Here is a 21,429-nt window from a genome sequence, read left to right as displayed (position 1 = left end):
GTATTTTCCTTTTAAATAGTACAATACGGTATGTCTTTCCCGTTTGCTTGTTTTCTTGTTTTTGTTCTGTTTTGTTTTGTTTTGTTTAATGTATCTTTTTTTCAGCATTAGAATGTAGTTGAAGGAATAATTGTAGCTGATCACTTATACTCAAACAATAGCTTTTCCTTAAGAAAGAATGGAAGAGAAATGTACAACTTGCAAAAGACTGAAAATAAAATTATAACCAAATTAGGTCGCAGACGTTTTACTTAATCGAAAAAAAATATATTTGATCCTTTATTGTCCATTGAGACAAATAAAACTGTAAAAATATTGCCTTCCAGTTCATTGACAATACAATGTCGAAAGGTCGATGCTTCATTACAGTAAAAAGCTGACGTTATGTACGACTCCCGCCATTAATGTGAGATTTATCACGTCTTTACAGTGATTAGGGTAGGAAAGGTTACTACTGATTGCATCTTATTGCTTTTTTAATTGTCTCTATTCACTTACTTTCACCAGACACACTAATTGGACGAGAAAAAATTGCCGAGAAGTCAGAAAGGTTATGGATGACCGATTTATTTACTCACTAGATCATGGGAACAATAATATTTTCATTGCCATTTCTCAAAGTATTTTAAAACGATGTACGTATACCTAACATATTTTTAATCAGACTACACTACTAGATGAAATATCATTTAATTTCATTAAATCTAATAGACATTCTTTAATAAATAAATCAAATGTCTTCCAACGTCTTTAATTAATTTACAAAATTGGTTTCCAGTCATTTAAAGAAAGGATGCATTTGATTGTGGAGGTGGGATTAATAAAATAAATGTTTGCTTTGACCTACCTCTTTATACTTGCAGGCTAATTTTGAAACCTTTGTATCTGTGCGATGAAGACAATGAAATACAATTTTTCTCTAAACTCGCTAATAATTTTCTGAACGGACGTAGTCATCACTTTACAACTATCCTATTACTGATCGTGCAATAAAGTAATAAACTAGGAAATTTTATTTATGGACAGCCATACCCATTTTGATATGGCAATACTCTCTTTAGAAACTTATGAGATTACAACTGAAAAACACGCATTCCAATAAAACTAGAGACACACTTTGGTTCTTAAGAAGGATAAGCGACTTCGGCTCCCCTCTTGGCACCTATCTTGCTGCTCAAGATAAAAAACATATATTAAGAAACCAAAAGAGAAACCAAGCGAAAGCAGGAAATATAACCCAACTAGATCACCGTTTTCATTTATCAAATGACAATACGAACACTAAAAATCCTGGCTAAGAATAGACGTATTTATCCAATTAAGTCTTGGACAGGGTTTGTTCTAGAACGTATAGAAATGCATATATTATTTCTGTAAAATAACAAGAATATGACACTGATGAATGAGTACTAAAAACGGCCCAAATGTACAGACCAACACGAACAATCAATGTAGATGATTTATATAATATATACAATGAAAATTCACGGATGCCGAAAACTTACGTAATCACTATGTTTATCAAAGTTCTAATTTGAAGCTATTTAAAAAAAAAACTAAATTAAATATAAACATAAAACTAAATTGATTAAATGTAGCAACAAGGACGGTGTATTTTAGTTGATTTCATTTAAACACTCATATATATTGTAAACCTCTCATGTGTGAAAAAAATTTAAGAACACATCTGTAAGGACACACCATTTAAATTTCAAGAAACTTAAACAAGATATAAATTATATGCCATAAATTACAAGAATTCATACCATCAATAGTCTGAAATAAACGGAAAACGGGAGGTAAGTCATTGTATGCATGGTAACTTTTACCTTAAGCTACTTGTAACATATTACATTGTATATTCGTTGACTTCGCTATATCAACACGCTTAAATATGATATAAAAAAAAAACATATTCGAAATTAAATAGTAAACTACGTGTACGCGCGGAGCTAGTATGCATAATATAATTTATTTTCAAATGTATAAGATGTTTTACATCAAATGATTTATTTACAAATGTAAACACAAGATAGATTAGGGTTTGTTTTAACGATGAACGTTAAATGCGATGTTCGTTTCAAATATATAAATAAAGGCAACAGTAGTATACCGCTGTTCAAAACTCATAAATCCATGGACAAAAAACAAAATCGGGGTAACAAACTAAAACCGAGGGAAACGCATTAAATACAAGAGGAGAACAACGACATAACACTAAAATGTAACACACATAGACAAAATCCCACGAGAATAACAAATATAACATATATATATAACATCAAAACCAAATACATGAATTTGGGATAGATAAGTACCGTGACACGTCTTATCGCAATGTGAATTTACACTCAAAAATAAGAGAAAACAAACGACACAACGTTAAAAACATTTATCAATATGGAGTACATGATAATGTGGCTGTCTAAAGTAAAATATCAAACATACCTAACTCACAGCAAAGTTCAAAACGGAAATCCGTAATCAAATGTAGAAATGAAAAACTTAAACACATCAAACGAATAGATAACAACTTGGTACATGCATTTTCTTCTGTGATAATAATGGATTGCATCTGGTTTTAAAGCTAGCTAAACCTCTCAGTTATATGACAGTCGCATTAAATTCCATTATATTTACACCTATATGTGAACAGCAAACAGATATGCATGTAATACTATGATAAAATGTTAAAATAGGGTTACAACAAGCAACATTTTGTTTTTATAATCTTAATTACTATAAAAACAAACACGAAAAGGCATACACAAAAAGGCATACACAAAAAGAACATAAGCAAACATTTAAGACAAGAATGCAAAAAATAACCATAGCACAATAACCCGATGACAGGATGTATAAGTACAGAACAATGTCATATGTAACAAAGAAACACATAAGCCATATAGACAAAACACTTAAAGCCATATAGACAAAGCACATCAACAAAAGATGAAAGAACAATAACACAATAACGGGATGTATAGGAACAGAGCCACGTCAAATAGATTACACCAAAAACAGACTTAACAATAAAAGTAATAATCACAAAGACAAATAAATACATACTGTAACACGTTATTAAATGAGGAATAACGCCAGTATCCAGAATCTATACTTCAAAACCATCGTATATCATTTGTAAAGACGATACGGAATATTTATCAACGATGTCTCGATACTTTCAGAAGATTTTATTTTTAGAAAAAGGACGAGACGTTCTTTGACACAACCCTGGTTCATTAACTTTTTACTTTGGAACTGATGACATTTTACAGAGTCTGAGTAGCAGCTGCATGCGCTTGAATACCTAATAAGTTGGGAAATATATATTCCATATTCAGTTAAGTTAGATTTAAGTTAAGGTAAATTGCTACTTAGGTGGAGGAAACTATCTCGTTTGTCATAGATTCTTGTACTGAAATGTCAAATTTGAGGTATAAGTCAAACAATGAAGAGGAACCCGTGTTTGCTGTATTTACTATTTTTTAGTTCTGGGGATATGTTTATGGAATCGAATCAGAAACGTTTCACTTGACAATGGATAGAAGATTATCAATATATCTGAATGTGAAACTAAAACCGGCTTCTTCGATCTTCTTGCTTTAGGCAAATGTCTGAAGGAACTCCGACTCATATTAAAATAAGGAGAAGTCGACAAGGAGAGGCGCACAGTTTGTTTCCATAGGAATTTCGACAATTAAGGAACCTTTATAATAAATATTATAATTTCAATATAGGAGTAGAAAAACCGAGCACAAAATATTCAAAGACATAGACATAAACTATACGACTCTTTGTATACCGTTAATTATGTGCACTAAGTCGAAGTTAAGAAATCTTTAAATTTTTACACAAGCGAAAATAAATCAGGACAACATATGGAAAGAGGAGGTTAATCAACAAAAAGAAACCAATTAACACACCTAACATAACTCATTATGATTAATGTATAAGCTAAGTCGTTATAACGAGATAGCCAAGTCGTTATTTTGAGTCACCTATGCCGTTTTAACGAGTTAGTCTAGGTAATATGCTGAGTTATATATGCCTGTAACAAATAATCAAGTTCTATAATGAAAAAAACTATATCGTTTAACAAGTAAGCTAAGTTGTATAACATTTTAAAAATAAAACGACACCCTGATGCTTCCTTAACAACCTACAATAACAGCCATAAAGTGGTTTTTTTTTACTGATTAGAAAATAAAACGTATTGGCTGTAAGATGAAACTATGTGAAATTATTTGGCATCAATTGATTTCAGGAAGAAAATGAAACATGTGGACAAATATTTCGATTGTAGACAGTTTTCTACATAAAAAAATGCTTTTGAATTACGAGCTCCTGATTTACAGTGTAAAATAGTGTGCCCCCTTAAAACTCATTTTCTTTTCGAACAAGCTTACATTATTTATGTATGTGCCTGTCCCAAGTCAGGAGGCTGTATATTCAGTGGTTGTCGTTTGTTTATGTGTTACATATTTGTTTTTCGTTAATTATTTTACATAAATAAGGCCGCTAGTTTATTCGTTTGAATTGTTTTACATTGTCTTATAGGGGCCTTTTATAGCTGACTATGCGGTATGGGCTTTGCACATTGTTGAAGGCCGTACGGTGACCTATAGTTGTTAATGTCTGTGTCATTTTGGTCTTTTGTGGATAGTTGTCTCATTGGCAATCATACCACATCTTCTTTTTTTACATTTACCAAAACTTAAGCAGATTCTTGATTTCTTTTCTTCAATTTAAGGTCCCAAAAATACCAATTTAAATATAATGTAAAATTACCGCCATTTATTAAAATTAAAATATTTCGAAAAGGAGATTAATAACGATCAATATTTTCCATGTTCTTAACTTATGCTCTTATAACTTATAAAATCCATTTTTAATTCTAGATTTTATTTAATTTCTCCCAACAAAATAAACAATCACTCGTTTAACGCATGTACATGCAGTCGATAGCTTTGATGTCGGCCTTTGCATATTGTACATAATATATGACCTTCTGATTAGACTCGTAAGTGATAAGATAGCTTAATATTTTAATATCAAAACCTAATACATGATATTTTGTAAATATGTAAACACAGTTATCATCTATCTATTAATTAATCTCACTCAACATACATGATTTTAATTATCAGTCTTCTATTTAGAACTTCCAAGGTGTCTGTTCGATAAATGAGTAACGGTAAGACACAAAAATATATACGTTGAACATAATTTTATTTTATTTTGTTTTCATTTGCAAATTCAAATAAAGCAATTTGTTCAGATACCACTTAATTTTTATGATTAATTTGCTGATCGAATCGAAGATCCGCAAAAGGCCATTATAATAAAACTGTTTAAACAATCTGACATTATTTTTTTAACATTGCACTTGTTACTATACTGTCAAATATTTGGCTTTGAACGTTCCTGATGAAGTAGGTAATAGATATCAGAAGATGTTGGATGAGTGCCAATGAGTCAACTCTCCATCCAAGTAACAATTTATAAACATTAACCATTTTAGGTTAAAGTGTTGTCTTAGTTTAAACATATTTATTTATAGTGGATTGGGAAATAAGTTTTGCAACTTATATTAATCCCTTTCCACTTTGCGGGTGCGAGTGCTGCCTTGTAGCGGCATTAGCCTACTCTTTTTCGAAATCTACAAGGGTGTCTTTAACGTGCAAGAGATATGGCTCTCTCTTAACACGGTTCAGCCATTTATCGTCCCCTTCCGACGGACTATCATCGTTTCCTCAAGACCATACTCGCAGATGGTGTCAAGGGAGAGCCGAAAATTGGGTCCTGAAATTTTCATCCCAAACGGGAATCGAACCAGGAACCTTTGTGTTAGTAGTCCGATGCATTAACCACTACACCACGGCTCTTCAACACCGAACAGCAAGCTACACTTCTACTTGTGCATAGGTACTATTTCTGTACTTAAAATCTGTAGTACTCGAAATTTATTTTTAATATTTCGTACTTTTTCATCACTTTATTTTTTTTAATTTTTTTTTTGTTATATTTACGTTCCTGTATTTCCAGTACTATATTAAAACCTACCTATTTTTTTTTAATTTAAATTTATTCAGATTGGTTCACTTCATCTTTATTGAAAGTATGAAAACTTTTTTTTCATACTTAGGCCAGGGCTATCGTTTTTTGTAAAAACAACAGCAGCCATTATAAGAATGACGCGCTGCCAATTTAGCTCTTGAAAACCGATAAATTTATCCACATATCACCATTACGATCCTTATAGGTCCGTTGTATTTTAAATGTATCAACTAGCTAATGGGCATTAGTTAATGTACTTGCCTGCATGCAGTCCAGTCGGAAACCAGGTTGAAATAGAACAAAAGAATCGAAGCTCTTTGTTAGAGAAGGTGATAAATGTTTACTGTATTGTTTACTATAGTGACAAAATTTTTAAAAGTTAATAGAAACAAACAAAATTGCAATTTTCTTCTCAATAACGAGGTGTTTTATTTTAAAAACACCATTTGCATAAGTTTTCAATTTATCTAGTACATAGTTAAGCAGAAAAATTAGATATCAAATCGACGACATGGGTATCTTTCAAGTTGGATGAAGAAAATGCATAACCTCCGATTTTTATGAAAAAATTACCACGGACGGAAAACATATCAATCTATTAGTTCAGTAATTTTCGTGTCTGCCCTTCCATTATGTGACTGAAGAAAAAATTCCAAAAATGGGTAACAGTTGTATCGAAAAGAGAAAATCGAGTGCACCTTTTTATGTTCGGGCGTGTTTGAGTTGAGTATTTCGTCTTGATATCGTACAAAGTAAGAATATTTTATACATCGTCTCGCTTCAGATTCTATCATTTTTATATATTAAAGCTACAGGTTGACTTTATAACACAAAAGCATCACAGTACTAAAAGATGAAATATATGGGTCAAGTGAAATACCTATCTAATGAGTCACAAAAACAGAGAAGGTGTGTTCGAATAGCTATTTTTTTACTGAAAGTACTTGACGACAGTCTTTCAAGTTGGATGATGAAAATGCATATTTCCGAAAAATTCTAATTTTTTGTCTGTAATTACTAGGGTTTACAGTCTTCATACACTAAAAATATCTAGTCTGCCCTTCCACGAAATATTTAATTAGAATTTTTTTAAATGTTTATGAATTTTCGAAAATTCCACCTGACAACCGATCAGACAATAGTCTTAAGTTGAATCAATGCAGACAAGATTATTAATTGATACTCATTAGTTAATTGATACATTTGTCTTTTAAAATACAACTGACATATAAGGATCGAAATAATGCAATGAGGATAAATTTGTCGGTTTCCAAGAGCAATTTTGGTAGCGCTTCATCCCTTCAATGGCTCCCATTTCTACGATTGTGAAAATGAACTGGTGTAATGGGGAGATAGTTTTGACGAAGTAGACTCCTGACTGACTCGACTTAAAACTAGTGTCTGATCGGTTGTCAGGTGGAATTTTCGAATATTCATCAACATTTAAAAAATTATAATTAAATATTTCGTGAAAGGGAAGATTAAAAAATTTAAATGGTTGAAGACTATAAACCCTAGATATCTCATACAATACTGACGTTTTTTCGAAGATATGAATTTTTAAGATACAACTTAAAAGTCTGACATCAAGTACTTTTAGTAAAAAAAAATGTGTTATTCGAACACACCTACTCTGTTTTCTTGTGTTTCATTAGGATGGTATTTCACTTGACCAATGTATTTCATTTTTTGGACTGTAAATTTTCGACGTTATAAAGTCAATCTCAATTCTGTAGCCTTAAATATGTAAAAATTATAAAATCTGAAGCGAGATGATGAATCAAATACTTTTGCTTACTTACGTTTATAAGAAATTAAAAAATATGCAAACACGCCCTAACATAAAAAGGTTTTCGATGCAATTTTTACCCATTTTCTTCTTCTTTTTTTTTGTAGTCACATAATGGAAGGGGAGAATACTAATTAAGGAAAAAATAGACTGACATATTCTCCGTCCGTGGTAAAAAAAAATCGGAATTTATACATTTTTTTTTAGATCCAACTGATTAAACACCCATGTCGTCGACTTGATATCTAATTATTCTGCTTAGTTATGTAATAGATACATTGAAACCTTATGTAAATTATGTATATATGATAAGATACTTCGTAATTTAGCCGAAACTGTCATTAAGGTCTTTCCTTTTTCAAAAGGGAAAGACCTTACTGTATTTCTTCTGTTTATTATTATTATTATTCTTTTTCCGCCAAACTTTGACGAAGTTAGCAGCCTTTACCGTAAGACGTGTCGCTTTCATGTTCACACTTTGTATCTGTGTCATGAATACCTATCCGGAACTCACCATGTGAGTCGAAATATTTTGTCGGTTCGGAGTAATCCCTCCAAAACCCAAAAACCTTGTTATCGTTCCAACACCGTAACCGTAATAGGTAGAAAAAAAAACGAAGGGTGAAATTTGTTCAGGAACAGACCTTGGTTCTTCGTTACATTTGGATCGAAAATATTCAACGACTCATTGGTAGGGTTATGCCCCTATTAAAATCGACCGGTGTTGATTGGCCACCAAAACCTAGGATCTTCACCATTTATCATCAATTCATGTGACTTTGAAAAATACCTCAATAATAACTCTTGTTTTATGTTTCTGAAAAGTCAAAATCAGCTTTTACTATATGACCAAAGGTCCTAGACCCATAAACATAATTAAGAAGTGGTTTTCGTATTTTGATAAGTTTGATGAAGAAAAAAAAGAAAATTATTAGATCGTGAAAAATGTAAAAACAATTAATATGAAATTCAATGCCGCTACCATTACTTTCGCTGTCTTCTCATTGCATACCCAGGTCCTAGGATCTTGGACTAACTTCTTTATCATTTAACAAAATTTTATCTGAAAGTATAAATAAGCACACAATAAATACATACGTGTTATAGGTATTTTGAGTTACTTGTTGCCTAAAAGACCATTCACATTACGAACTTGTTTTGCATCATATGTGCATTTCGAAAATAAACGTTGTTTAGTTATGAAAATAGCACTGTAACATGATAAAACAATTGGGTCAACCCTTATAACAAAAGACTATTAGGACGATATAAACCTTAAACAATATGATTGATATAAGCGTTCTTATATGCAATATTCCTTTCTTTACACGTAGATCCTACAATGGCAGACAGCTACCAAAACCAAAACCAAAACCAAAACCAAGACTCCGTTAACGTAGACGTGGGCGACGATCAAAATACTGCTATAGTAAGTAAAAATATTGATGTGATATTATAATACGCTTTTATCATTAAGGTTGCTCGTGTACACGTTTCTTCTCAATTGCTATGCAAAATTATTCGTTTTCCTGTACTAGAGGAAACAACCTGTATTGTGAAAATATTTTGAATAGCTTTAAAATCAATCTAATTAAAATATAGATATCCAATTTCGTTATACTACGTTATTACATATCTCATATGTTTTAATTAGATTGTAAAGTTGCTGCCTACTTGGAATCTAGGTGGTGAAGTAAAAATTATTTAATAAAAAGTTTTATGGACACCACCACATATTGGCTGACTATTTTGAAATATATTGTGCATAGATGATAAAGGATATGGTCTAATTGTCGTTAATTTTCTCGTTTGAATTATTTTACATTGTCTTATCGGGGCCTTTTATAGCTGACTATGCGGTATGGGCTTTGCTCATTGTTGAAAGCCGTACGGTGACCTATAGTTGTTAATGTCTGTGTCATTTTGGTCTTTTGTGGATAGTTGTCTCATTGGCAATCATACCACATCTTCTTTTTTATGTATTCTCCGAATTACACTTATCACTTATTTACTTACATAAGCAACACAACGGGTGCTGTAGGTTCTGCTTTTCCATCCAGAGCAAATGACATAACCTCAGATTAGTTTTCTTTTTGTAATATATTTTTCAATAATTTGGTCTACACTTTTTTGTTTGTATATAAAACGTAGTATAACGAAATCGGAGATCTATATTTAAATTAGATTGCTTTAGAATGCAAAGGTTACAGTCAAGTCAAGTCCTTGATTATTTTGAACTTTTGGTTACAAGATTCAAAGTAGGCAGCAACTTTATACCAAGTCAATCATAAGATTAAATGTAAGCTCTGGAATATCGTATCACCATTAATAGCATTTGTTGTATATTTTGTTTTATGTATTAGATGATACGTGTCAACTGACCTGTATCCTGCGGGTCATACCCGATAATTTTATCAAAACATACCCGGGTTTTTTTAAAGACCCGCCGGGTCGTCAAATAACGCGTAAATTCGGAAAATGGACCGTTTTACACTGATTTTTTAGCCCCTTTTAAACAGATTTATAAGTGATTTTCCTTTTTAAAGTTTTAAATATCGGACAATTCGGAATTCTACCTAGGCAAGAAATTCAAATAACTATTTTAACTGTCAAATTATGTGCCCCATTAAGTCCATAGCTTAAGGTCGTAAATAATTTGTCTTTTTAAAAATAGTTAGAGTTACTTCCCCTTGTGTGTATTTATTTACCTTAAAATTAGAACAATTAGAAAATAATATTTTGAAAACAATGTTTATCTGCACTGCCTTTGAATTGTTAATTTTTCTATTATATATTAATAATCATTCTACCAGTCGATTGCATCGGATGATTCATACTGAGAAGTTATACTTTAATATATCCCAGCAAACTAGCAACCAATCATATGGAGCTACTCCAAAAAAATCTCAAATCTGAACCATCCCTGTCAGATAACATTCAGAAGAAGCCCCTAACGACAAAATATAAGAACAATGAAACGTAAGGTCAATAATGGTGAAGATAAAACATACATAATTAAATGAGAAAATTAAATTTAAAAAAGCTAAAATCCACTCTTGAACTGCAAAGTTGATTACGTCACAAAAATGAGCAACCAGAAGCAGCATTCTTAAGCATAAATTCTTCACAACACCTTCAAATCATCTAAAGTCTTACCATCATAGTTATGACACTGTATAGCAAAGGTTCAGAATGATAGAGATGCAGATGATGCAGAATATGTTTATGATAAACATGCTAGCAAATCAAAAAATGCAATTTATGATGAAGCAACAACAAATGATACAACATCAACAAATGATGCCACAACAACAGTATTTACACCAACAACTATTACAGCAATCATCTTTTCGACTAAATCTGGGTTTCTCAATGTATTCCCACAAGTCAATACCGGGACATATTTCATCGCATCCTGGCTGTCTTCAAAATATTATAGCAAATGTTCCCATTGAAATAAATCAGCTTCTTCTCAATTATCAACAGCCAATCTTCAAACAAAACGCATATCAACAGCACATGCATCACTCTGCTAATTATCAACCCATACACAGAGAAAATAGAAACAATATGCCACCCCAAGCAAGACCAGCAGAATTTAACAGAAGCTCAGAACGACCACCATACATTCTTGAAAAGCATCACAACAGGACTAACCAGGATACATCCCCAATTCCAAGATTCCATAGCCTAAATATGAATCAAAATTCTGCACAAGCGTCTAATAATCAGTCTTAACAGAAGGCTCAAGTTGAAACGAACTGCATAAATCATTCATATGGCACTACATTATTATTTTCACCTAGGGAAATTCCGTGCAATAAAACTTCGGCTAATATAAATCTGCGAGCAAACCTACAATAGACACTTCCTCAAGATGATACCTATACAACCGAAACCATGCATAACTGCACGTCAACGTCTGTAAGAGCTACATCCCATCAGGCAAATTTAGACAAGTCTTTTTTAGGGGTTGACAAAATCAACTGATCCAAGCATAGTCAGAATCTCACAAAGCCAGTAAAATTAAAAACGAAAAACGAAAAAGAAAATATCAAAGAGTATCTAAACTTAACCAAAATTAATCACTGATTATATGAATTTCAAAAACAAATCTTCTGATGCCATCTGTTCAAGTAATACAATTCAGAAACTACACTGTAATAGCAGTTGAGCTAAAATCTCCGTTTAACTTATGTATTTATCTATCTTCCCGTCAAGGAGTGGACTCATTTTTAAGTGTATATACTCCAGCTTATTGCAAGTGGCTCAGTCTATATGCCTACTAACTCTGGAGACTCTTATCTGACATACACTGAATGTCTCGATATCGTAAGCTCCATCTTATCATGATATTTATTTAGACTGTATTCTAGACAATACCACCTCTACAATTATCTCTAAACTATAAAACACATGATAGATGTCCATCAAATACTTTAAGTCATGTGCGTGTAAGTGCACAAAATCGAAGTAACATTAGTTTTAAAAGTCGCAGGAGTTGTCGTTCCATCAGAGATCATCAAACAGAAAAGTCCTAAATTCCAGGCATCACCAACAACCCTAAGCTTTCTTCAAATCTGTAAAGGAAAATATCATCTTTGGAAATCGCATTGTAAACATGATGACCATTTCAAGTCTGACAAAATGTTTGCACAACGCAATCTGAAAAGACAAATGAGGAGAGAACAATACTTAGATAGAGTCCATTTTCACAAAGAAGTGAAAGACAGTCCAAGCAACGAAATGTTCCATAGGCTAATTCGTCGTAATAAAGGCGAAAAAAACAAGGACTCGATATGCATAATGGAAATGTTGAACTTCAGTATTCTGCCACTTATCAAAGCTTCTTAAAATATTTCAAGATCCCGGCTCTCCCCAAAGACAAAGGATGTGAGTCAGAAGTTCTTGACCTATGTTATGTCTGGCACAAAATCATCCACCAATTGAGCGAGCAGGAAAATATGGCAACCGAATTCAGCACTTAAAATATCTGCGATGTCATTAAACAGCTTCATTCCAGCAAATCAACAGATGAATTAGGTTCGCTGCTGAACATTCTAAAAATTCTTCAGCAATACTTACACAATTTCTATAGACTGTTTTAATAATATCATGCATTCAAGATAAACTTATTCCACATATATTTAAATCTGGCATTGTAATACCTGTGTTAAAAAGTAAATCCAATGATGATGGACAACTACAGGGAAATTGCAGTCACACCTGTTGTTTCAAAATTCTTTGAATGTACCATACTACCATCTCTGACTCAAAACTCTATACAGTCAACTCTTCAATTTAGATTTACAAAGGGCATGTCTTAGCTTATGGCTGGGATTATTATCTCTGAGACTAGAGCAAAAGTTAAACATCTCACATTTGACCTCTGTACCTGATTTTTGTTGATTGTCAGAAAGCATTTGATGTATTGGATTATATGATAATGCTGGATGAAATACATGAATACACATAAAATCATTCAATGTAGACTGTACGGATGTATAAGTACCGGGCCACGTACACTTGTATTTTTATCCATCTGATGAGTTAAGCCTTTTTCAACTGATTTTTATAGTTCGTTCTTATGTTATACTGTTATACCACTGTCCAAGGTTAGGGGGAGTGTTGGGATCCCGCTAACATGTTTAACCCCGCCACATTATTTATGTATGTGTCTGTCCCAAGTCAGGAGCCTGCAATTCAGTGGTTGTCGTTTGTTTATGTGTTACATATTTGTTTTTCGTTCATTTTTTTTTCACATAAATAAGGCCGTTAGTTTTCTCGTTTGAATTGCTTTACATTGTCTAATCTTGGCCTTTTATAGCTGACTATGCGGTACGGTGACCTATAGTTGTTAAAGTCTGTGTCATTTTGGTCTTTTGTGGATAGTTTGGCAATCATACCACATCTTCTTTTTTATATGTAGTAAAAAAAACTTATACAGTGGTCTAGTCTCAAAGTTCAAATAGAAAGGAAACATTGGTAATAGCTTCCAAATTCATCAAGGCGTACGCTAGGATGGAACCCTCTCTCCATTTCTCTACAAAGTATATGTCAACAATCTCCTTGAAGATCTTAAATCACATAGCTTAGGACTTAAAATACGCATGACATATGTTGGCTGTCCAACATATGTAGAGACGATGTAGCCTTCATTAGCAACAGTGAACAGGAATTGCAATGTATGCTATCTGTCACAAATCATTATGCCAACCAGTCTTGAGTAACCATGAATCTAAGGCAGTCATATTGAATAAACCTAAAACTAAAAACGTTAACCGATCTGACTTACAATGGACATTTGGCAACATCTCTATATATCCTTCAGAAGATACTACTCACCTTGGTCTAATAAGAGAAGACATAAAGGAATATGAAGTAAACATCGAAACACGTATCAACATTGCTAGAAGATCCTTGTATTCCTTGATGAACACTGATCTGCATGGCACAAATGGTCCTAATCCGCAAACTTCTTATAAAATCTATCCTACTACGTCATTCCACGTGTATGGAGATTCTACCACTTAACAATAAGCAAATAGACATCTTGTCACGCTTCCATAAAAAAAATCCAGTCAATGCCTGCAAGAACAGCTACTGAAGCAGTATACCTCATCATAGGCGCACTGACACTTAAGGATGAAATCCATAAAAGACAACTATCTTTCCTTTATAACATTGATTCACGCGACAACTCAAAAATACAGGATCTGGTAGATAGACAACTAGAATTTGGATAATCTACATGTTAGCTATTTTCTGTAAGGTCACAGGTACGTTAACCTTGTATGATTTGCCAAACGTTGATTCACTAAAGCAACGGCCACCATGAAAACTAAAATTGAAGAAATAGTATATAAAACTACTTTGGTGCACCTGGATAGAACTCTCTTAAAAATTGGATCTGTACACCCTGTTTGGACCAGCTTATCATAAACAATTTCAGATGTGAAAAAAGGAGTAATTAATGAAAATACGTCTTTTAACTGGAACTTACCTTTTTGAGTCAAATAAACACAAATTTAGTTTTGGGAAAAGAGTCTTCCTTATGAAGATGCTGTGGAACATCTAATGAGGACATATCACACTTTTAACCTCTCTGTCCTGCATTATATCAGCAAAAAAAGATATATTTAATTATTGGCACGTCAGGATGGACCGCAAGATTTAAAAATCAATCAGATAGTTAAATTGATTATTGACAGTACGTTTTTGTTGCCTGATATTAACAGTCGTACCGATTTCGACAAAATTCAGAAAATGTCTACCGATATGTGTTATAGGTTGATAACCAGAGAACTTGTATTCTGCAGAAATCAGAAATCCATCCAATTAACTGTAAATAAAGTGAAACCGTGAAGTGAACATTTGTGGTATGGGCTGTTTGTACATATGTGATAAGGTAGAGGCAGGGGTGTCCCTCTTATTTTATTGTATAAAGCATAAGTGATCTCGCTTTTTTATATTTTAATCTATGAACCTTGGATTTTAGTGTGTATATTCTTAGTTTTACTAGAAACTTTTATGTGTGTGACATTAACTTTTTTATAACTCCTCATCCGGGAATAATTCAAACAAGAAGGTGTTCCATAATTAGAATTTAATACGTGTAGAAGAAGAAGAAGAAGACATTGTTGTGTGATATTTTGTGTTAAATGTATATATCTATTGAAGATACATGTTATTTAATTGAATTATGATAGAAGAAAATATTCATAATCAAGTCCTAGAGTGAATTACAAAGTCTAATAACTAAGTGCTGTAGCTTGAGCTTTGATAAAGAACTTTGAATCATCTTGAATGGCATATGGAGAGGAGTGTGGCTAGGCTTGAAATGATACGGTTTATTAAATACATTAAAATGGCAACGGCTTATGCAATGCAAAAACAAAATTAAAGCATATTTTCAATAAGTGATTCAACATGTGCTTTTGCCCTCACCGTTCAACGATTTTTAACACTGTCTACAAAATCGTTATAGTTGGGTCAAAGTATGATTACTTATACAATTGAGTCAAAAAATTGTTGGGGTAGTTAAGAAACAGTGGAACCATGTTACAGAATAGTGTTCATCTGCTTCTTAAATTAACAAAAAGAATGAACGTAATATTTATACATCACTTAACTAGTATATAATTTACGACTTTTTTAATATTTCAGGGAGAAGCACCTTTGAAATATGCCGAATTATATAATCAATTGAAAAGTAAAGAAATTGGAAAGTTTGCACATTTCAATTCAAAGTAGAGAGGAAAAGAGCATGTTGTAGTTATAACCATCACTTTATGTTATTGGAAATTTTGAAAGGTCCTCAAGAATGTGAAGAAAATGAGATAGAAATTATCGAGGTAGTTGTTGGCCACTATACATCATCGATAGAGATATGTACAGATGATAGTAATTTTGGAATAGGAAAATTTGTCTGTGAAATAAAAGAAATAAAACGCGACGGAAATTGCGAGCTTTTTGATTTTTCATCGGGACTTTTTCTTATAAAACACAAACCGTCTACGTCAGATAACAAAAGGCAAGAGCGTCTTTGTGAACGATTAGGTGAGCGTGACTACGACTTTAGACATAATAATTGTGAACATGTAATAAACTATATTATATCTGGAGATGAACAAAGTGATGAAGCTGACCAGAACTCTTTTTGTGCTGATTTATGCACAACTACAATTGGTGACATCAAAGAAGTTGGTTTAAAAGTGGCACTCATTATAGCATTTGTTAGTTCATTGGCAGGTTCATTAATACGTTATTCCTATGTAAGTTTAATTGTTGCAGGTACGATTCTCTATACGTCCCATGAAGGCGTAAATGGGACTTGTTCTCCTCAAGAATGGAATCACATTCCATTTGGAAAAAATGTCATTGAGCATGCCAAACACGTGTTAGAACATCATATTAAAGTAAATTTATTAGACGATCCGTCTGGAGAGCGAATCATAGCGGATATCGAATCAACATTTGATGAGGCTTTTATCTGTAAAATTGCTTTCGATTTGGCTAGTGATGCCATCTTCAAAACAATCTACTTTTCTATATTGGTAGCGGTGTCAGTTGAATCTTTCTTTCTCATAATGAAAATACACATAACATTTTTTCCCCTTTGTAAAAAACACAAAGGTCCCCTTTATGAAAGTCACCAACGTTCCCGGTGCTGTTCCGAATGCTGTACAAGGTACTGCTGTAACAGTCGTCTTTTGTGGAGAAAAATTATCGTTAGGGTTTATGCTGGATATTCATCAATTTGTGTTGGAATTTTTTTTGGGTTCTTAGGACAAGCAATTATTTCACCTCCAGCGGTTTATTATTTCATTTTTAACCTGATATCTAGCATTGTTTCCCGATATATTTTTTCTATTTTCATGGGCAGGTTTTTTGATTGTTTGTACACATGTTGTTGCAAGAACTGTGGTGAAAATGATAGGGATAACTTTCATGAAAGGTGTAAAACCGCGTGTCGTGAATGTTGTATTGAGACTCTATGCTGTAGAAAAAACAAAGAAAACCAATCCGCATCCACTTGCTCATGTTGTTGTTTATCAAACTGTTCCAGTAGATGTTGGAATGGATACGCTAGTATAAACGGTAGCCATGAAAGCACATGTAAATGTAGTTGTCTTTCAAAAAGCTGTCTTGCACGATATATTTGTTTTATCATTTTAATAGGTATCTGTATTGTAGGTATAGTATATCCTTGCATACATTATTTAGACTGAAAAACTTCTTAGAGATGTACCGTTATTTCTAATATTTCCTTGTATGTTATTTACAGACTTTTGATTGCGGATTATATTATTTTTCGACGGATAACATCATCTGTGGTAATATACCCTAGTACTCGGTCAAGAAAGAACAACTAAATTAAGTAAAATCAAACATATACATTACGTTTTCGTCATAGAAATACATATTACCATACATAAGAAAGCATGCTGATGATGGAATACGAATCAAAACAAAAAAATAGAAGAAAAAAAACCAACAGCAAAACATCGGTATTCTTACAAAAGTTTCGTAGTTTTGGTAAAGTCTCTTATCTTAAAAACAATATTACAACAGCAAAATATTAAGAATAATAATCAACTTTTTTTATCATTTTATTACATTATAACTATTTAAAAATTCACATACATAAGCTATAACATAGCCCGGATATAAAGTCGGTTCCGAACCGATACCGGTGTTAACACCAAATCGTTTTTATTGAAATTGTTTGGGATGTTTTTACAATTTTCTTCGGGAATAATAATATTTATATGCTTTAAAAGGAATTTCGGGTCCTTTGTGCTCTTATCAAACTTTTGTGGGATTCTTAGTGCTCCTTTGTGCACAGATGAGGTCCTTTGTTGTGTTTTTAGAGACCCCTTTAATATGGTTTAATTGCCTCAGTACATGTGTGTTTTACATGTAAAAAGAAAGCCCTATGTTCTTTAACTCGTGTATTACTTATTTAGTATATTCAAAAGGTCTTGTTATCTAAGTTAAACATGAAGTTGCAATTTTGAATAAATGTTATTTTGACTTTAATACCTCTGACCAGGTGTGATCTTACTAATAAGTTTGATCCAAGCTTAGGTACATTTTATACTTCATACTTCACCACTAATAAGATGAACAATTTTATTAATTCCTTGAATTTTATCCATTTTTGATATAAATTATATATAATATAAAAAAAAATGTATTACAAAACATAATAATAGATATATTTCTAATATAAGGTTTAATACTTCATTGTTTTGTTGGCTGTTGTTATATATATCAATTAAAAAGAAATATATTTCAACAGTTAAAAAAGTAGAGGTTATTTTGGTCCTGTATGGTTCAGACTGGTCGAGTATTGTTCAGTTCTTTGGTTAAGTATGGGTAAGACTGGGAAAATAGGTTGAGTACAGATCGAGAATGGGTTAAGACTGTTTCAGACTGGTCGAGTAATAGTTCAGGCTCTTTTCGATGGTAAAGATAAGGGTCAAGTACGATTCAGTACAGTCGTGTGTGGTTCAGACTGGGGTCGAGTAATGTCAAGTAAAAGTCAGACTAATTTAGACCGGTCGAGTAAAAATCAATACAGTCGAGTACAAATATAGGTCATATCAGATTTTTGCTAGTTTGTAGTATTATGTGTTACATATTTATTTTTCGTTCATTTGTTTTACACAAAACGTTAGTGTGCTCGTTTGAATTGTTTCACATAGTCATTTTGGGGCCTTTTATATCTGACTATATGGTATGGTCTTTGTTCATTGTTGAAGGCCGTACGGTGATCTATAGTTGTTAATTTGGTTTACTCCTTGTTTGTTTACTTCTAATTCTACCAATTATCTATTAGTAAAGAAAACAAAAAGGACAAAAGGTTTAATGAGCATGCAATTGTATAGTCTGTTTCAACTTAAGTATACGAATACGAATCCCAATTTGTTTATTATAGTGACATTGTGTATATACACAGTGTATGTTAATACAATGTTTGTACACCCGGCCTATTAGACCTATAAGTCACTAAAAATATAAATCTTAACATCATTTCAAAGTAGAGTCCTGTTGTTCAATTATTCACATAAATGAATTGTCTGCGTTTTGTAAATGCTTGTAAAATATATTTAGCTGTTCTTCCTGAAAAATAATTAAGAAGTTGTATTTAAAATGGTTCACACTGGTGTAGTGATAAAAATGTTTCTTTGACGTGTATGGTTGAGTAAATTTCATTACGAAGTTCATTTTATAAATCACAGATAATAAGGAAATGAATTTCATTTTCAATTTGATTTTACTGCACATTTTACTTAGTCTGCTGTCATCAGGTTCGCCACTATTTTCATCAATATTTTGGGTTAAGGTTCACGCATGCTTCAGCAGAGAATTTTGTTTTTTCAAAGTTTTGTATGTTGGCAGTTTTTAATAATGGTATATATTAAGGTTTGTGAACCATGTATATAGTTTGTTAGTGTTTTATATATATTAAGGTAATTGTATAGAAAAATAATAAATAAATCAAATATTTGTCAAAAATTTAATATCAATTCAATCAATTCATTTAACATACATGTACAATGATAAAACAATGACATTCAGTTATTAAAGAGTCTTTATAATTCGTTAGTTTCTGAATGATTTTCATGACTTAAAAATATAAATACACCAATACAAGTTATCTTATATTGCAAACATATTTTTTATAACATATGAACCAATTTTATTATTCTATTGCATAAGAAAATAAATAGTGCACTATTGGAAAATAAGTAATATGGAGCACTATATGTAAAAGACGAGAAATACACATCAAAAGTCACAAAACATTATATCACTTAATTGTTCAGTTCAAATGGAGAAGATAGGATGCTGCATCAAAGTAATCTATCACGTTGATGAGTCCTTGTTGGTTTCTGTCTATCAGAAGTTAGATTTTGATGTGTATTCCTCTGTATCGTCGTCTTTTTGTGGGCGGGGCTTCTCCTGCAGCATACTGGATGATATTACATTCTGTTAGTGCCTTGGTCTTCTTCAGTAACTCGATGATATCGTAGATGTTGGGGTGGGCATGTTTGAGTCTCTTCTTAAGTTTGTTGTTCCATCCTTCCAGGAGTGCAGGGTCATTCTGAATGAAGTTTATTTCTCACAAAACTACATGTCATAGTAACAGAGAAAATATATATTTTCTATACATTGTATAAGCATGGACATGTGTGAACAAAACGTAACTTAGCTTGGAGTACTGACTTTAACCTTTTTATTTTTATAAACTTACATAATTAATCTAAAATGATAGTATTGTCTGAATTGAATAAACCATTAAATTTGTATGTTTTTTTTTGTATTTACAGTAAAATTCAGGTTAAAATTTCTTTCTCTAATTCCTAATAAGTTTTGCAAGTCATAGTATAATGAATTTTACTTGAATTCATAGATGACAAAGTCCGTCGTTTCGTGACAGCCTCGTCATCTTCCCGTTTCAATTAGTAATCGGTGACTACCACATCTAAATTTGAAGTATACACATAATAAATAATATATATACAATATGTTGAGATGATTCTTAAATTCCAGATTATTCTTAAAAATTCTTTAACAAAGGCATTTAGGTAACAGGATAAATTATTAATTCTACTCTTCAAAATAGAATACATAGCCTTTATTCCTTGGTCTCGTAAAGCGTGGCTACTGAACAGTTGCATTTATATTCGATTTGTTGGAACTAATTGGATCTTGTTTAAATCTAATTTCAGAACAGTGTATTTATTAAAAAAAATTTAAATAATATTTCAAAAAGTAAAATGAAATTTGAATGACATATATTCTAATCTTTAGTTTCATTATTTTACTTTTTTCAGAATGTACCAATAATTAAAACTGATAAATTGTTAAAAAAAAACAACATTCTTTTGCACATTTTTCCCCTTTTCTTTTTTCTGTTTGTCAAATTTAATACCTTTTTTCTGCACATTTTCCTTGATTAAATAGCAGAATATAATAAAAAAAAAAATACAGTAAAATAAAGGGTAAAAAATAGTATTTACGGAAGCCGTAAGGGGACACACAAAACATTAGAAAATATTTTTTTTAAT

The 21,429-nt window shown here is 32.0% G+C and overlaps 1 protein-coding gene across 1 annotated transcript; it reads left to right on the top strand.

Moving 5' to 3' along the window:
- Nucleotides 1-16,140: 16,140 nt before the first annotated feature.
- Nucleotides 16,141-17,644, top strand: LOC139492194 (uncharacterized). Its single transcript, XM_071280376.1, has 2 exons — nt 16,141-17,308; nt 17,637-17,644. Exons 1-2 carry the CDS (start codon nt 16,141-16,143, stop codon nt 17,642-17,644), a joined length of 1,176 nt encoding a protein of 391 aa, XP_071136477.1.
- The last annotated feature ends 3,785 nt before the right edge of the window (nt 17,645-21,429 follow it).

The sequence above is a fragment of the Mytilus edulis genome, chromosome 10 (genome assembly GCF_963676685.1).
Source record: "Mytilus edulis chromosome 10, xbMytEdul2.2, whole genome shotgun sequence".
NCBI classification, from domain to species: domain Eukaryota; kingdom Metazoa; phylum Mollusca; class Bivalvia; order Mytilida; family Mytilidae; genus Mytilus; species Mytilus edulis.
The sequence above is the reverse complement of the archived record's forward strand: the minus strand, read 5'-3'. Positions and strand labels throughout refer to the sequence as shown.

Bases quoted from the DNA above. Each gene is read 5' to 3' on its own strand.
- LOC139492194 (XM_071280376.1), top strand. From the start codon at position 16,141: ATGTTATTGGAAATTTTGAAAGGTCCTCAAGAATGTGAAGAAAATGAG.